At 47.6% G+C, this 17,314-nt stretch overlaps 1 protein-coding gene across 3 annotated transcripts in view; it reads right to left on the bottom strand.

Moving 5' to 3' along the window:
* Positions 1-8,331: 8,331 nt before the first annotated feature.
* The window catches only part of BPI (bactericidal permeability increasing protein), a 45,152-nt gene continuing 36,169 nt past the window's right edge, over positions 8,332-17,314 (bottom strand). For all 3 annotated transcript variants that reach the window (XM_081560943.1, XM_081560944.1, XM_081560941.1), the window contains 4 exons: positions 15,794-15,836; positions 11,643-11,706; positions 10,345-10,421; positions 8,332-8,718 (listed from right to left, as the gene is read on the bottom strand). In XM_081560943.1, coding sequence (XP_081417069.1) covers positions 8,680-8,718; positions 10,345-10,421; positions 11,643-11,706; positions 15,794-15,836 — 223 coding nt within the window. In that variant the 3' untranslated portion in view covers positions 8,332-8,679. The remainder of the gene's footprint in view (positions 8,719-10,344; positions 10,422-11,642; positions 11,707-15,793; positions 15,837-17,314) is intronic.

Here is a 17,314-nt window from a genome sequence, read left to right as displayed (position 1 = left end):
ACTTCATGGTGGACACTGTTTCCTTGACATGTTTTTCGTTGCTCTTGTTATTATAATCATACTTACCAGCTTGCCTGGAGGACCCTGCCCCTCTGCTTGAGTGTAAATTAAGGTGCCTTTGTTAGAACTATACAAAAAAGATCTTCATGACCCAGATAACCAAGATGGTGTGACTACTCATCTAGAGCCAGATCTCCTGGAGTCCTAAGTCAAGTGGGCCTTAGGAAACATCACTAAGAACAAAGATAGTGGAGGTGATGGAATTCCAGCTGAGCTGTTTCAAGTCCTAAAATATGATGCTGTGAAAGTGCTGCACTCAATTATGCCAACAAATTTAGAAAACTCAGCAGTGGCCATAGGACTGGAAAAGGTGAGTTTCCACTCCAATCCCAAAGAAAGGCAATGCCAAAGAATGTTCAAACTACCACACAATCTGCACTCATCTCACACACTAGCAAAGTAATGCTCAAAATTCTCCAAGCCAGGCTTCAACAGTATGTGAACCGTGAACTTCCAGATGTTCAAGCTGGATTTAAAAAAGGCAGAGTAACCACAGATCAAATTGCCAACATCCGTTGGATCATTGAAAAAGCAAGGGAGTTTCAGAAAAACATCTTTTTCTGCTTTATTGACTACACCAAAGTCTTTGACTGTGTGGATAACAACAAACTGGAAAATTCTTCAAGAGTTGGGAATACCAGACCACCTGACCTGCCTCCTGAGAAATCTATATGCAGATCAAGAAGCAGCAGTTAGAACTGGACATGGAACCACACTGGTTCCAAATTGGGAAAGGAGTACATCAAGACTGTATATTGTCACCCTGCTTATTTAACTTATATGTAGAGTACATCATGAGAAATGCTGGGCTGGATGAAGCACAAGCTGGAATGAAGATTGACAGGAGAAATATCAATAACCTCAGATGTGCAGATGACACCACCCTTATGGCAGAAAGCGAAGAGGAACTGAGGAGCCTTTTGATGAAAGTGAAAGAGGAGAGTGAAAAAGTTGGCTTAAAGCTCAACATTCAGAAAACTAAGATCATGGCATCCGTTCCCATCCCCTCATGGCAAATAGATGGGGAAACAATGGAAACAGTGACAGACTTTATTTACTTGGCCTCCAAAATCACTGCAGATGATGACTGCAGCCATGAAATTAAAAGACGCCTGCCCATTGGAAGAAAAACTATGACCAACCTAGACAGCATATTAAAAAGGTCCATCTAGTCAAAGCTATGGTTTTTCCAGTAGTCATGTGTGGATGTGAGAGTTGAACCATAAAGAAAGCTGAGCACCGAAGAATTGATGCTTTTGAACCATGGTATTGGAGAAGACTCTTGAGAGTCCTTTGGACTGCAAGGAGATCCAACCAGTCAATGCTAAAGGGAATCAGTCCTGAATATTCATTGGAAGGACTGATGCTGAAGCTGAAGCTCCAATACTTTGGCCCACCTGATCTGAAGAACTGACTCATTGGAAAAGACCCTGATGCTGGGAAGGATTGGGGGCAAGAGGAGAAGGGGACGACAGAGGATGAGATGGTTGGATGGCATCGCAACTCAATGGACGCGAGTTTGAGCAGGCTCCAGGGGTTGGTGATGGACAGGGAGGCCTGGCGTGCTACAGTCCATAAGGTCGCAAAGAGTTGGAAACAACTGAGCGACTGAACTGAACTGAACTTGTCCCTGCCCACCTGTGAATAGAAGAGATAACACAGCCCTTCCAAAGGCTGACCACTCCCTTGGAGATGTTTTTCAAGACTGAAGACCCTTTCATTTTGCTTCCCCACTGCCTCTCCCTCTCTATTCTGCCTTCTGACTTCAGTTCCTCATTGCTTCCTTCTCTCTGAGATATAAAATAACCTGGCATTCAGACCCCAATCAGTTGGTTATTTTAAGGCACTAGCCTGCCATCTTCTGGGTCAGTTGCTTCCCTAATAAAGTCTCTTCCTTGCCTCAGCACCTCATCTCTCGGATTCATTGGCCTGTCGTGTGGCGAGCAGACTGAGCTTGGACCGGGTAACAATATGGCAGGAAATATCCCATTTCTCAGGGCCAATTCCCAGCTCAAGGTCCCTGCTGGTGACCCAGGACCAGCAGAGGCCCCTCGGCGTAGTATGAGTCCCACACTGGTCAGAACCCTTGGACTTTCCCTCTACCGGGCTGACCTCCTCCTCCGCAAAAGCCAAAGCCACTTGTCACTCTCCCTACCATCAAGTCCTACAGCAGAGAAAACCCTCTCCCTTTTAACACAATGATGTTTACTATGCTCTGATGAACGAAGTCTCAAAAGGAAATCAGGAAACCCAGAATTTGGAAACCACAGTGCCTGGAATACTGAGCTGCACATAGTAGGTAATTGAGTCAATGAACGTCAAGCGGAAAAGTGAAGGATAAAGGGCATGAACTCTGGGACCAGGTGGCCTGGGTTTGAATTGTGGCTCGCCCACTGAGTGACCTTGGGCCTGATGACTCAGTTTCCTTATCTGTAGTTGGGCTTAGCCATGGGACAGCAGGGCAAGAGGTCAGAGGTCAGGAAGAGAGCGGGTCAGGGCACTTCTTCCTGCTCCTTCTTTGCTTTGGATCTCAGTCTGGCTGTGGCTGCATCATTCCTGACATCCCCTCCCCCTCATCTCCAGCATCCCCCCTCACGCTGGGACAGCTCGACTCCTTTCTTTGCTGCTTCAAGCCTAGGGAGGCTAGTTCCTGGGGGCTTCCCATCCTTCAGGGGTTTCCTTCAGCCTGTCCCCCAGCTCTATAAATAGCCCCTTCATTAGAATCCTAAGAACCGTCTGAGCTGGATTCTGTTTCCTGCGTGGACCCTGATCGACACAGCTGGCACACTGTGTTATTGACCTTTTGTAGCAAATGCCTTCCTCTCATGGAGAGCTGGGGATTCTTCCCCGAGGTCAGCACAGGCCTCGTGTGGGGACAGTGGCCTGCAAAAGACAACTAAGAGGACGCAGCAACCTTGCTCTGCCACCAAGGATGTCTCTGGGGGTCACCTTCTGCAGGGAGGTGACCTCCTCTTGGGTCTTGAAGGTCACATGAGGTTTTGCAGAGGAGAGAACCAAGAGCTGTCCAGGAGAAGCAAGCAGCAGAAACACAGAGCCTGAACACGTGACGGGCTGGCAGCCAGAAAGCCTGGATCCCTGTCTGCTCCTGATGGTCTGTGTGACACAGGGCAAAACCACGGCCTTCTCTGATCCTCACTTTGCCTCTGAAGGCAGAGGAAGGTGTTAGACTAGGACAGCATTTCTCAGATTCTGGGGATCTTGTTTATTGATCTATCTTATTTTAAAATTTATTTTCATTGAGATGTAATTGACAAATTTAAGGTGTACAATGTGCTGACCTGACATATTTATATACTGTAATAGGATCACCACTGTAACATCAGCTGACACTTCTACCCAAGCACACAATTACCACTTCTTTTTTGTGGTGGGAACAATTAAGATCTAGTCTCTTAGCAACTTTGAAGTTTATGATAGAGAATTGTTGTCTGTAATCCTATGCTGTGCATTAGACCTACAGGACTTATTTCTCTACGAATTCCAAGTTTGGAGCCTCAAACACTGTCTCCCTAATTCCCCTACCCCTACCCCCCTGCCCTGGATCCTGGTAATCACCATTCAACTCTGCTTTTACGAGCTTAACCTTTTTAGATTCCACATATAAATGGCATCATAGTTTTTATTTACTTATATTTTGCTTAGCATAATGTCCTCAAGGTCCATGTTGTTGCAAGTGGCAGGATTGACTCCTTTCTTACAGCTGAATAATATATCATTGTGTATATTCGTAAACTTCTGCATGTAGAGATAAGGGAATGCTTATAGACTGTTGGTGGGAATGTAAATTGGTATAGCCACTAGGGAAAGAATATGGATATCTCTCAAAAAAATTAAAGAGACCTACCAAAAAAAAAATGTAGATCTACCATATGATCCAGCAATTCCACTTCTGGATATACACGCAAAGAAAATGAAAACAGAATGTTGAGGAGATATCTTCACCTTCATGTTTATTATCCCATTATTCACAATAGCCAGGACATGGAAACAAGCCAAGAGCCTGTCAACAGTTGAACAGATAAGGAAGTTGTGGAATGTATATGTACGCCAGGGATCTTGTTAAATGCAAATTCTGATTCATTAGCTTCCTTTGGGAGCTGAGACTCTGTATTTCTAACAAGCTCCCAGGTGGCACTGCTCTTGAACTATACTTTGCAAACAAGAGACTAACTGGGATCCAAGTTCCCTCCAAGCTCAGGGATTCTACATCTCTGTTCGTTCTTTATTTTCCGAGCACTTTTCTATGATGGTGCCTGCATTCCTGAGCACATCGGCTCTAGCTGAAGAGAAGGATGTTGTGAAGACCTGCCATTCTGGATCTCTGTAGGGCACTTCAGAGTTTGATGTTAATATTTATGGCAACCTCTTCCTCCAACCTGGTTACTTGCAGATCTGTGTGTGTGCATGGAAACACACACACATACATTTAGAGACATACACATGAGCCCCGAGGCATGTGGATTTACAGAAAAAAAAAAAAAGAAAAAAATAGTAGTCAGTGACGTCCAGTTTGGTTCAAGACTGTGTCCCCTACTTAGGATGTCAGGACACCTCTGGAGCAGGACTAGCCATGAGGACACACAACTCCTCCCCCCAGGAAACCATAAGGAACTCGAAGACCCTACTATGTCTCCCTCTACCCCTTCTCTGCCTCTGCAATCGGCAGCATCTAAAATCCAATCTAGCCTCATTTCACCAGGTCTTAATAGCTTTGGGGACCCTAAGGAGCTTCTGTTAAAATGAAAATGTCTCAGCAAGAAAAAATTCTATAATATTTGCCGGAGCTCACTTTATTGGATTCTTCTCCTGGAAGTCCAGAGGGCCCTTGCTTTTACAGATGGGGAGGCTGAGACCAAGAGAGGGAAGACCGGCCACACAGTGACTCCATCACTGAACCCAGATTTCCAGCCAGGCAGTGGTTCTGATTCTTGGGGTCAGGCAGCCAGCCTTGCCTCATACTTTGAAAATCATCACAAAGTGGCTTTGAGCCATGCAGAGGTGGATTCAAATCTGGACATTTTAAAAATAAATGCTTACGGAGTATCAACCGTATGGCAGGCATTGAGAATATAACTGTGGCAAGTCAGATATAGTCCTTACAGTATAGTGAGAATTAGTGGCTTGTGAATGTTTAGTGCCTGCTTTGATTACTGTTTGTCAGATCCCATAATACAGATTTCACATAGATTTGATTCTCATAACAACTCTATGAGGTGGTTATTATTTGCTGTTGTTCAGTCGCTCAGTCGCGTCTGACTCTTTTTGACCCTGTGGACTGCAGCACGCCAGGTTTCCCTGTCCTTCACTATCTCCCATTATTACTATGATCTTCATTTTACAGATGAGAAGATTGAAGGCCAGGGGTTTAATTGCTCAAAGTCACACAGCTGATAAATAGCGGAGCAGGGACTTGAATCCATGGTGTCTGGGACCACGGCCCCTGCTCTTAATCACCACGTCACGAGCTTATTACCAGTACCACTCATTCTTCCCAACAACCTCATGCCAAAGAGGAGGGCAAGGTTTTATCTCTACTTTTCAGAGGAGGAAATAGAGGATCAGAGAGATTAAGTACTATTTGGGAAGTTGTGCAGCTCAGGAGGGCTCGGGTTGACACCTCCCCTCCTCTTGGGTACCCCTCCTTCATATTTAAGTCAGAATTGCCAGAAGGAACTCCAAGAAGGCAATGCTTAACCAGAAGTGAAGCTCCTCTGATAATGAGCTTTCAGGTAGTCCAAGTCTAGAGCGAGCAATTCTTTTTTTTTTTCCCCTTCCAACACCTTTGTTGACATGCATCTCACACATCGTAACATTCACCCATTTCCAGGGTAACTTGAGTGGTTTTTAGCATATTTACAAGGTTGTACAAGCATCACCACAATCTAATTTTAGAAGATTTTCAGCATCCCCCAAATAAACCTGGTACCCATTAGGCACCACTTGGAGCGAGCAGTGCTCAGCCTGAAGGGAGAAGCCCCTCCAGTAGTGGTTTTGCAGGCATCAGTGGCAGATAATTGGGAGTGTCCTGGGGGATGCTCTTCACACCAGACCTCTAAACAACTGCCTATTTCTCAGCCATTAGTGATAGCTCCCCAGGGCACACTGAGTTCCACTCACCAGTCTTTAGATACAAGAGATAATTGCACTTATTTCTATAGATAGTGGGGACAGGGGCTGCCTGAATGTCTTAGAAAGCAGAGGGTAGGAGTGGGAGCCGGCTGACCATCTCCAAAGAGAGTAACGGGAGAAGAAGTGGTGGTTTTGGTGGGGGGGGCAAAGGGGAGGCTGGGTTACGTCCCCTACTTAGCAGCTGTGCTCCCACCCCAGGCAGAAGGGTCTTTAAAAAATGTGATTTGGAGTGTGTCCTTCTCTTGCTCAAAACTCTCCAATGGCTTCCCTTACTTTTGGGAACAAAACTCAGAGCCGTAACAGAGCCTTGACAGCCCCCCGGCCTCATCCCACGCTGTGCTCCCATTCGTCCTCTTCTTCCAACCTGACACACTGCTTTTTTCTCTTCCTACTCAGTGCTTCCAGTAAGCCTAAATAGAAAAAAGTGCATCTTCTTGGGAGATGAATTAGAGAAAGGATTTTGTTCCTTCAGCCTGGTGTCTTTTTATAGTGCACGACCTAGGCCACCGAGCCCAGCTGTCCTGCCTTTAATATGCCATGCCCCAAACAGACAAGATTTGGACATCTGGGAGGAGTGGAAAGAGCCTGGGCTCTGATGGCAGAAAGGGCAGGCATCCCCAGCTCTGCCACTTGCCAGATATGTGATCCGGGGAGTGACTCAATTTTAAAGGATTGAACAGGTCCCACTCTGGGGGATGGAAAGTGCTGTGAGGATTAAATGAAATCATTAGTGTGCTGTGCTTGATCAATATCCCTCCCTTCCGCTGTGTGGCCCCAGAGTGTCTACCTCTGTTAACGGAGAATCAATGCTGTTAGCAGAAGCATGTACATTTTTCTTTTTAAATTAAAAAAAAAATTCTTTTATCTGCTTTTTTTCACTACAAATGCTTCTCTCTGTTTTTACTGCCATCCGCCTGGAAGAAGTCTGCATGACAACAGACTCCTAATTTGTTCCCGCCCCCTTCCACTCTTGCCTTTCCAATGCTTTCAGAAGTCTCAAGGTTATAACTAAATCTGGTCACATCACGCTAAATCCCACTGCCTGTTTCAAACTCTTCCTCCTCCTTCTGGTCTCAGACCGAACATCAGCAGCTAAGGAGGACCGCTTTATCACTTTCAAGCACAGTGCTGTTAGAATCCATCTAATGGTCTGAGACAGCCACACCTGGTGTCCCGTGGCAGAAAATGGCCCGTGGTCTCCAAGAAATTCACCAAGAGTCCAAGGACGGTCTGGGCTGGTGATCTTGCTTTCACACCAGCCTGGAGAGTCATGCGTGCGTGCTAAGTCGCTTCAGTCGTGTCTGACTCTTTGTGACCCCATGGACTGTAGCCCGCCAGGCTTTTCTTCTTTGGTCCATGGGATTCTCCGGGCGATAATACTGAAGAGGGCTGCCATGCCCTCCTCCAGGGGACCTTCCCCACCCAGGATGTCTCCCGCATTGGCAGGCGGGTTCTTTACCACCAGCACCACCTAGGAATCCCCATCTGGAGAGTTATGGGGAAATGTTAATTGCAGCTGAGGATGTGACTGACTAAAAACTCCAATGGCTTCTGTCTCCTAGCCTAGTGTTCTGCTTTAGGCGCAATGGCTGGGCAGAAAGCATGGACTAAAGGAGCCATCAAGGTGGAGCCCAATATGGGGCAGAGAGAACAGGCTGTGTGGGATAGCTGCACAACAGCGTCACCATGTGGTGGCGACAAGAGCAGCAGTCGCAGTAAATGACTACACAGGAAGACGGTGGGCTGTGCAGAACTCAGTGCTCAACAGCGACACCATCTGGCAGTGGCAGAAACACCATCCCAATGAACAGACCCACGGACAGTGTCCCACTGTCTACCTATGTCGAGTATCCCAGTGAACACTCTACGGACCTCCACCTGACATTAGGAAGCAAGACGTACTCCCTTTGGACTAAGTAAACCCCAATTATTCTTGGGCAGTGTGGAATGAGGGGTGTTCTCAAAAAGGGACAGTGGGACTTTCTGCTCAGGAAGGCATGTGGGAGCTCAAGAAGTTAATCAGAGAACTAAAAAGAGGTGATTGTATCTTGGCCACACCAGCTACAGGCAATAAACAAATGAATGGACATAAAACAAGAAGAAACAACACGATCACCAGAATTCCAAAGAAAAAAACAGTTTTTTTTTTTTAATGTTGTGTGAAGCACAAAGAGAAATATTGTGATTACCATTGAAACGCAATTCCTGGAGGAAATGTCCCTGCAGCCTTAGCCCTCGAAAGAAACAATTCCTAAAATACACACCACTCAGTTTTCTAAAGGACTAGATTTCCATGTTTAGATCATTTCTGAATCTGAGTTCAGAGGAGTTTGCAAGAGTCTCTGAGTCCCAGAGCTAGAGAGGGAAGCCTGGAGGGGGGCAGTCTGTGCCCCAGGGGACGTGTCAGGAACAGGTGCTGACAACCGTACACCTCCTGATTGACAGCCCCCCGGGGCACCCATGGGGTCTTCAGCTGTAGTGGACATCTGCGCCAAACAGCAGGAAATCCTGGGGGAGAGATGAGAACGCCGTCATCCGCTGGAAGAGTACCCCTCGTTTGTGAGGGTGGGAATGCTGGGGATTTTAGAAGAAAACTTTGGGAGCTTGCCTGCTGGCAAAGAGAGAGCCTTTCTGCTGACAGAAAGGCAGGAGTGAGTGGGGGGCAGGGGGCTGGCATCCCGCCCCTACAGTCTGCACATCAGCGGCAGCCCATGCCTGGAAATCTGTCAGCAGTTTCCCTGGCAGCTGTTTTCCGCTCAGACGTGGAGACCCCCGGGCTGCCGTGAAGGCCTTCATTTGTCATCCCTGCCTCTTGGCAGCTCCAGGGAGCCCTCCTTGCCATCAAGGCTGCAAAACCACTTCTCTTTTGCTTCTTCCTGCCCTTCACTCAAGAATGTTCAGAAAGGAAGGAATTCAGCTGTGCCCAGGGGGTCATTTTTTATTTTAAGGATGAACTGGGTTAGATGTGGGGGCTTGGGGGATGTGTTTCCTCTGCTCACTCAATTAACTTCTCTATTGTCTCTTAGCCCTGGGAGTTCTCCCGTTAGGTTGAAAGAATTGGGGACTGATGGACTGGATGTTGGGGATGAGGGAGAGTGAGGAATCTGGGTGGGGGTTTCCCATGAGGGTCATCAGAAAGCCCTGGACCAAGGTAAGGAATGCAAGAGTGGGTGATGGTTTCCTTGTAGAGTTATCAGTTCTTTGGGACATAGTGGGTGTAAGGAGCTTTAGAGTGGAGACACTGAGGAAGCCAGCATGTGTACTTTGGGCACATGGAAGAGACTGGAAGCTCGGCCGGGTCACACAGAGGTGACTGTCGAGCTTATGTGGATGAAAGTGACCAGGGAGGAACTTCTTTGGTGGCCCAGTGGCTGAGACTCCATGCTGGTCAGGGAAATAGATCCCACATGTCATAACTAAAGAGTTCACATGCAGCAACTAAAGATCCTGCACGCTGCAACTAAGACCTGGTGCAGCCAAGTAAATAAATATTAAGAAAAAGAAGAAGAAGACGGTGACCAGGGAAAGCAATTGGGGAAGGGCAGAGGCCGGGGCAGGAATCCTGGAGAACTCTCTCTGGGAGGGGAAGAAGGAACCAGTAAAGGAGACCAAATAACACAGTGAGAGGTGGCTGGAAAACCTGGAGACGGAATCTTCAAAGCTCAGAGAAGAAAGTGTTCCAAGGATGGGGGAAATGGTGTGAGATGCTGTTGGGGTCAGACTAGGGGAAAGGGAAGAGGAGGCTGTCCCTTCCAGGATCTTAATCTGCCAGACACTGACCACGGGCCCGGAAGGACGCTGGATGCAAAGGAAGGCATGCGTCACGTATCTGTCAAATATTTAAATGCATCCACCTTATAAAAGAGGCTTGGGGCCACCAAGCGAGTTCCAGTTTTACCGAGTATCGAGTATCGTGTGGGAGTGGTACAAGTCAGGGGTTAAAAACCTGGACCTGGCTTTGACTTTGGGCTTCATTTAATGGCGGTGTGGCCTCTCTGAGTCTTATCCTCTCTTCTCTGTTTAGCAACACACCCCACCCTGCGGGAGTGTTGTAAGGGTCGACAGCGCTTGATCCAGAGCGGGAGGAAGGTGGCTATCGAAGTAGATTTGGCGAAGGAGACCCTGGGGACTCACCTGGTAAGGCTGAAGGACCAGGTTGAAGAGCTTGATGTAGGCGGGCAGCGGGAGAGGGAAGCCTTTCTGTAGAGTCTCTGCATTGGAGGTTAAGGCAGAGGTTAAGGTGAAGGTACCACCTCTGATGGGAGGAGTCGGGGGAGGGAGAGGGCGGGGCCGGGACTCAGGCAGCCAGTCCGCAGCCTCCCTGGACCAGCACTCCGGGCTCTGGGAGGAAACCTAGGTAGGAAGAGGCTGCCCAGAGTCTCCTCTTCTCTCTCCTCCACTGAGCTTCAGACACTGGGGACACAGGAATTCCCGCCCTCTCAGCCCCAGGACCACCCGCCCGAGGGTGCCAGCCCTGCTGGAGCACCCCTGGCCCAAGTGACAGCCGGGGCACCTGCTTGCTGGGGTGTGGAGGCCTGGAGACACCTGACAGATATGCACATGAAGCCCCTCAATATTTAGGAGGAAACCAGAAATGGGTGGTAGCCAAGAGCCAGCTCCCCCATCCCACCACACTCTGGCATGGAACTCTGGAGAGTCCTAAGCTCCAGCCTAGTCCCTCAGGTCATTATGAAGCTGTGCTTGTGAAGGCAGGAGGAGAAGCCAGAGTCCCTACATAACAATTCCTTGTCTTCATTTATAATTTCTAAGTGGCCTAAATCAGAGGTCCCCAACCTCTGGTGATCTGAGGTGGAGCTGATGTAATAATAATAGAAATAAAGTGCACAATAAAGGTAATGCGCTTGAATCATCCTGAAACCCTTCCCATCCTGTCCATGGAAAAACTGTCTTCCATGAAACCAGTCCCTGGTGCCAAAAAAGGTGGGGACCGGCTGGCCTAAATGTTCTCATCATAGGGTGGGTGGGCCTCTATTTGCACCCTTGCACCTGGCTCTGCCAAGGTCAGGGGTTTCACCAGTGAGTGAGTTGAGTGGAAGTATTGTTAGCCCAGGTTAGCCCTTCTTCCTTAGCCCTTCTTTCTTGGAAAAAGACCAAAGGTCTGGCTTCAGAGCTGGGATCAAATTTCAGCTTCATCTCTTACCTTCTCTGTGACCAGAGAACCACTCATTTCTCTGATCTCCCATTTCCTCCCATGAAAACTGGAGGTATTATTCTCTGTCTCAATGGACTGTCTCAGTTCACAAAGGAGGAACTCAACCCTTTTCCCCTCCCTGTTCTGGGCCAGGTGTCACTTGAGGTTCATTTGAGGGGACCACCTCCAGCCTCCACAACGGGGGCCAGATAACCTGTGGCTCTAAGACCCACCCCCCTCACCGGGACTGAAAATCAATCCTTTCTCCAAAACTCCTTACTGTTAATCTTCGGAAGCACGACGGTGGGCACAACGTAGTTCATGACAGACTGCAGCAACTCAACCTGGGGATCAGGAGGACAGGACCCATGTCAGGGCACTGGGGCATCAGCTGTCCTCTGTCACTTGCCCTCCCACCCAGAACAACCTCAGGAAGAACCGCTGAGAGACGGACACAGGGGTGACACGGAAACACTGCAGCTCAAGGTCACCAAAGTGATCTCTTTCACTTTGAAGGTTCCAGATGCAAATCACATTCTAGACTTGCAGGGGGCAAGGCGGAAGCAAGGAAGGTCATCACAGAGCACTGAAACGTGAAAACCTTTGTGTAAGAAAATGCACTCTCTCAGACATCGCAGGCTAGGGGGCAAATTAATTCAACCTTTTGGAGGGCTATTTGGCGATGCTCATCAGAAGCCTTAACAATGTGTGTGCCAGGCGGGCCAGCAAACATGCCTCCAAGGCATTTATCCTAAAGAAATGAGGTAGTGCAATAAATAGAACCAAAACAATAAAAGCAACCTACAGGTCCAACAATTGCCGAATCATCTGCGGGGGGGTGGGGGGGTGGGGGGGCAGGGGCACGCGTGGTGGCACTTGGATAATAAGAGACACTATGTAACTATTTAGGGCTTCCCTGGTGGCTTTTGATGGTAAAGAATCTGCCTGCAATGCAGAAGGCCTAGGTTCGATCCCTGCATCAGGAAGATCCCTTGGAAAAGGGAATGGCTACCCACTCTAGTACTCTTGCCTAGAGAATTCCACGGACAGAGGAGCCTGGTCCATGGGGTTACAAAGAGTCAGACACGACGGAGCAACTAAAACTTTCACTTTTCATGTGTAATTATGAAAAATGATCTGGCAGAAATATAGCATCATTGACTCAATGGACATGAATTTGGGCAAACTCTGAGAGATAGTGGAGGACAGAGGAGCCTACAGTCCACGGGGTCTGGGGCGGTGCTACAGTCAACGGGGTAGAAAAGCATTGGACATGACTTAGTGACTGAACCCACAACAACAACAGAAATACATTGGGTTGGCCAAAAAATTCATTTGGGTTTTTCCATAACATCTTACAGTAAAGCCTGAACAAACTTTTTGGCCCACCTGAGAATTATCAACATAAATTTTTTTTGTGATCTATTTTTGAGTTTAAAAAAAGCAGGCTAATGTATAACTAATTCACTTTGCTCTACAGGAGAAACTAACACAACACTGTAAATCAACTGCACGCCAATAAAAATTTTAAAAAAAGAAAAATCAGGCTACAGAAACCATGTAATTCCATCCTGTTATTAAATATGCATCGAAAAAAGTCAGGAAGGATATACACCAAATTATTAAGTAAGTGGTGAAAACAGGAATGATTTTTATGTTTTGTTTTGCAAATCTGTAGGTTCTGGCTGTTTTATAATGTACATGTTTTGCTTTTGCAATAATAAAAAAAATTCAAAAATAACGTAACACCCGCAAGATGATGGCCTGTAGTGGTGACATTCACAACCTGTCAATATGTACATTTTTGTTTCTGGAACAATTGAGTTTCTTTCCCCCGGCTGTAATTCCTGGGGCTCATCAAATGTGGTGCCCTTCTTCCCATGAATCTGGGAACTTTAAATTTTTATTTTCTGCAGAAGCAGAAGTTAGTTATTGACTGAGTCCAGCTGCTGCCAGGAGAGCCCTGGCATCAGTAAATCCATGAAAATACAATGAGGTTGCTTTGGGTCTTTCTGTTTGTTGTAATCTTATCAGATGGGAACGGCTGGCTGGATTTCCATCGGATTTGGGGGGGATGTTGGGACTGACTTCAGGGTTGGGTGGTGGGGGTGCATTTCAGAGATCTAAGGAAATATTCTCCAGAGGTTTGGCAAGAGGCTCTCTGGCAGATTCAGGCCATGAGCAGTAAGACATTGTGGACAGAATTAGCACCTTTTAATGGAGAAGGAAACAACCCACTCCAGTATTGTTGCCTGGAAAATCCCATAGACAGAGCAGCCTGGTGGGGTCACTTAGAGTCAGACACGACGGACAGGACTTAGCAACTAAATAACAACAACAGTGGAAGTCACAAGAGCAAGGTTCATTCAGGTTGGCTGTTGAAGAGCATCTGACCTGCTGTTTACAGGGACAGCTCCCCATCAGGGCCAGAGGGTATGGTAGGAGGAGAGGGAGCAGTGAACCTCCTGTTTTTAAAAATAGATTTTTGGGGGGATGTGGACCATTTTTAAGGCCTTTATTGGATTCATTACAATATTGCTTCTGCTTTATGTTTTGTTGTTTTTTTTTTGGCTGTGAGGCACATAAGATCTTAGCTCCCCGACCAGGAACTGAACCTGCATTCCCTGTATTGGAAGGTGAAGTTGTAACCACTGGACCGCCAGGGAAGTCCCAGTGGTGAGTCTATTTGATGACAGTGATTCCAGGTGGTGGAATCATCTCTGTGGGCTGGCGAGATACCTGTCATCTCCCTCCCATCTGCCCTACTCTGTAAGTGACTCTACCATTCATTCACTCAGCGGCTCAAGTCAAAAATCTGGGAGTCATTCTTCATTGCCTTTCCCCCCACCATGCACAGAAAATCTCTCACCAAGTTCTAATTCTGCTTCCAAAGTATGTCTCCCATCTGCCATCTTTCTCTTCCTTCCTGGCCTCATCCCAGCCTCCATCATCTCTCATGTGGAGGAACGCACCGTCTTCCCCAAGGCAAGGATCCTTATGCTCTGACTCATCCCCCATAGTCCATTCCCCTCATCTCTGCAGGGGCATCTTTTATAAAGTGGAAATGGGATCATGTCCCTCCCTGCATGAAACAGTTCGCTGGCTTCTCACCGCCCTCTGAACACAAGCTACTCTAGCCTAGAAGGCTCAGGGTGGGCCCGCCCCTGCCTGCCTGCCTGCCTGCCTCTCTCTGCCCCCTACTTCTTGCCTTGTTTCTCCAGCCACACTGCTTGCCCCCATTGCCCAAACATGCCAAGCTGTTTCACCACAGGGCCTTTGCTCCTGCTGTTCCCTCTGCCTGCAACATCTTCATCTTGTGGACTCCTTCAGCCCAAATATCACCTCCCCAGAGAGGGTTTTCCTGATCACAGGAGCTAACCCTTAACCTCCCCCATCACTTTCTACCCCACCTCCACTTAGTTTTTCAAAGCATTGATCTTGACTGAAATGGTCTTCTTCATTTCTCATTGTTTGTTTCTCCCCTACAATGGAAGCCCTAGAAGGAGTTGTTTTCTTGTCTAATTCATCAGCACATCCCCACCCATGGAACAGGGCCTGCCACATAGTAGGTACTAAGGAAGGTAATTCACTTGTTCATTCAACTCACATCTGTTGAGCAGAGTCTCTGTACCTGATTGTGTACGATTAATCCCATTTAAAACTCACTGCACTAACTCAGGCAGAAATTATTATCGTTGATTTGTAGGGAAGGTATGAAGTTTGTTGAGTGGAAGTGACTTGCTCAGGGCCCATAGTTAGTAGGTTTGGAGCTGCAATCCCAGCTCAGGTCTCTGTGCCTACCAGTGTGTGTATGTGTGTGTGTGTGTGTGTGTGCGCTCAGTCATGTCCGATTCTTTGTGAGCCTATGGACTGTAATCCACCAGCTCCTCTGTCCATGGAATTTCCCAAGCAAGAATACTGGAGTGGGTTGCCATTTTCTCCTCCAGGGGATCTTCCCTACCCAGAGGTCAGCATCCTATCTCCTCTATCTCCTTAGTATAGGAAAATGCATAGTATATGTAGTTTCCTTCTATCTGTGGTTTCAAGCAACCCCAAGGTCTTGGACTATATCTGCTGTGAATAAGGGGGACTACTATATTCCGTTAAGCTGTTCAAGAGGAAATAAAGATTCCATCACACAATTCATTGTGACAAAAACCTAGACTATCCCATTTTGCTCAAAGGTAGTATGACAGTATATATCTTTTATGATGCTACGTCTCTGAATTTACTCGTCTCTACTTGGTCGTAGAGACACTGAAGGCAGTTGGACACAAAACCCACAGTGCTCCTCCCCTCATTATTTCACATGCAAATTATATGCAAACTAATCAGTGGTCTATTGAAACGATGCTATGAGCCCAGGAGGCCCTCAGGACAGTTATCTCAAGATCAGAGGAAGGAGGGAGCCACCAAGGGCCTCAGACTCACCGAGAAGGGGCCGATGTCTGAGTGCTTCAGTTCCAGGAGCAGCCTGTGAGAAGGAGAGGGGAAAGTTGAGACCACCGCTTGCCTGACCCATATTAGAATTCAGTTACGGGGGAGAAGGGCTTCCTGGGTGGCGCTAGTGGTAAAGAACCCACCTGCCAGTGCAGGAGACATAAGAGACGGGTTCGATCCCTGGGTGGGGAAGATCCCCTGGAGGAGGGCATGCAACCCACTCCAGTATTCTTGCCTGGAGAATCTCCTGACAGAGGAGCCTGGGTTGCATCAAGTCAGCCACAACTGAAGCAACTTAGCACAGCATTGAGGAGAAGGGACACTCTGGGGGATGTTGTCTGCTTTTCCCATCCTGTATCCGTTCCTCCTTCCTCTGGCGATGGCTCCCTGATTTTCTCTTTGGGACAGTCATCTGTTCCCTACATTGTTAATGCTGGGTTCTGGGGTGGGCTCGCCAAAGGGCAGAGTCTACCTTCACTGCCATAGTGATTGCTTCGAGAATTGACCACTAACCCATGCTGGCCCAAGGACTTCTGCTGGAAATATTGGGAGTGAGGTATTCTCTTTTCTCCAGCAAAATTAGCTGGTGACCATTTTTGCCACCACTCGGTGACAGCCTGCTAGGAAACGAAGCCAGTGTGGGGGAGAACAGAGCCGAGAAGAGAGCCAGAGTCCTAAGGATATCATTTGAGCACCTGGATCTACCTGTGTCTGAAACCCTCAGACTTCTGAATAATTTGAGCCCATAAACAATCCCCTATTTATAGACTTTATGATATCTTAACAATGATCCAGGAGAAAGGTAAATAGATGGCTATTTAATGAATCCCTTTAATTCACTATGTTGGATGCTATATCCCACTGAATTCCTGTAACACCCAAGAGGCAAGGGCCATCACACTCCCATTTTGCAGATGATGTCCTTGACAATCAGAGAGGGCAAGCAATATGCCCAAGGGCACACAGCTAACAATCAGCCAAGAAGAATTTCAACCAGGTCTCCCTGAGGCCAAAGCTCCTATTGTCTCCAGTACCCTACAAAGCTTGAAAACTCCTGCCTTGTGGAGTCTCACCACCCCCCAATCCTGCATATTTTAGGAAGTCTGTGCTCAGCCATCACCCAGCTGTATTTTCTCCAGCTCCTCTACTTGAGAGGCCCACAGGTGTTTCCAGGAAAATGAAATCCACGTTTCCAAAGCAGTAACACTTGTCAAAATGATGCCAAGAGAAATAAGCAGCATGCAAACCTCAGGAGCCAAACTCAAGGTTAAGAAGGACAGCTCTGTGCCAGAGAGAAGGCAGAAACAGGCAGAAATGTGGGGCAAGACTCAATTTAAGCCGAGTGAAAGTGAAGAAGAGGCAGACGCCAGGTCGGAATTCGGGGGTCATCACATCTCCCTCACTCTTGATCTCTGTGTGTCTCCTTCTCTCTCCCTTTCTCTTCCTCTTGCCTCCTTTGGTGTCTTCTGTCTCTCTGACAGTCTCCCTGTTACTGTGTCTCTTCCTCCATCT

Source organism: Giraffa tippelskirchi, chromosome 13, assembly GCF_054371585.1.
Source record: "Giraffa tippelskirchi isolate mGirTip1 chromosome 13, T2T-mGirTip1v1.2.pri, whole genome shotgun sequence".
NCBI lineage: Eukaryota > Metazoa > Chordata > Mammalia > Artiodactyla > Giraffidae > Giraffa > Giraffa tippelskirchi.
This window is presented reverse-complemented; position numbering and strand designations above follow the sequence as displayed.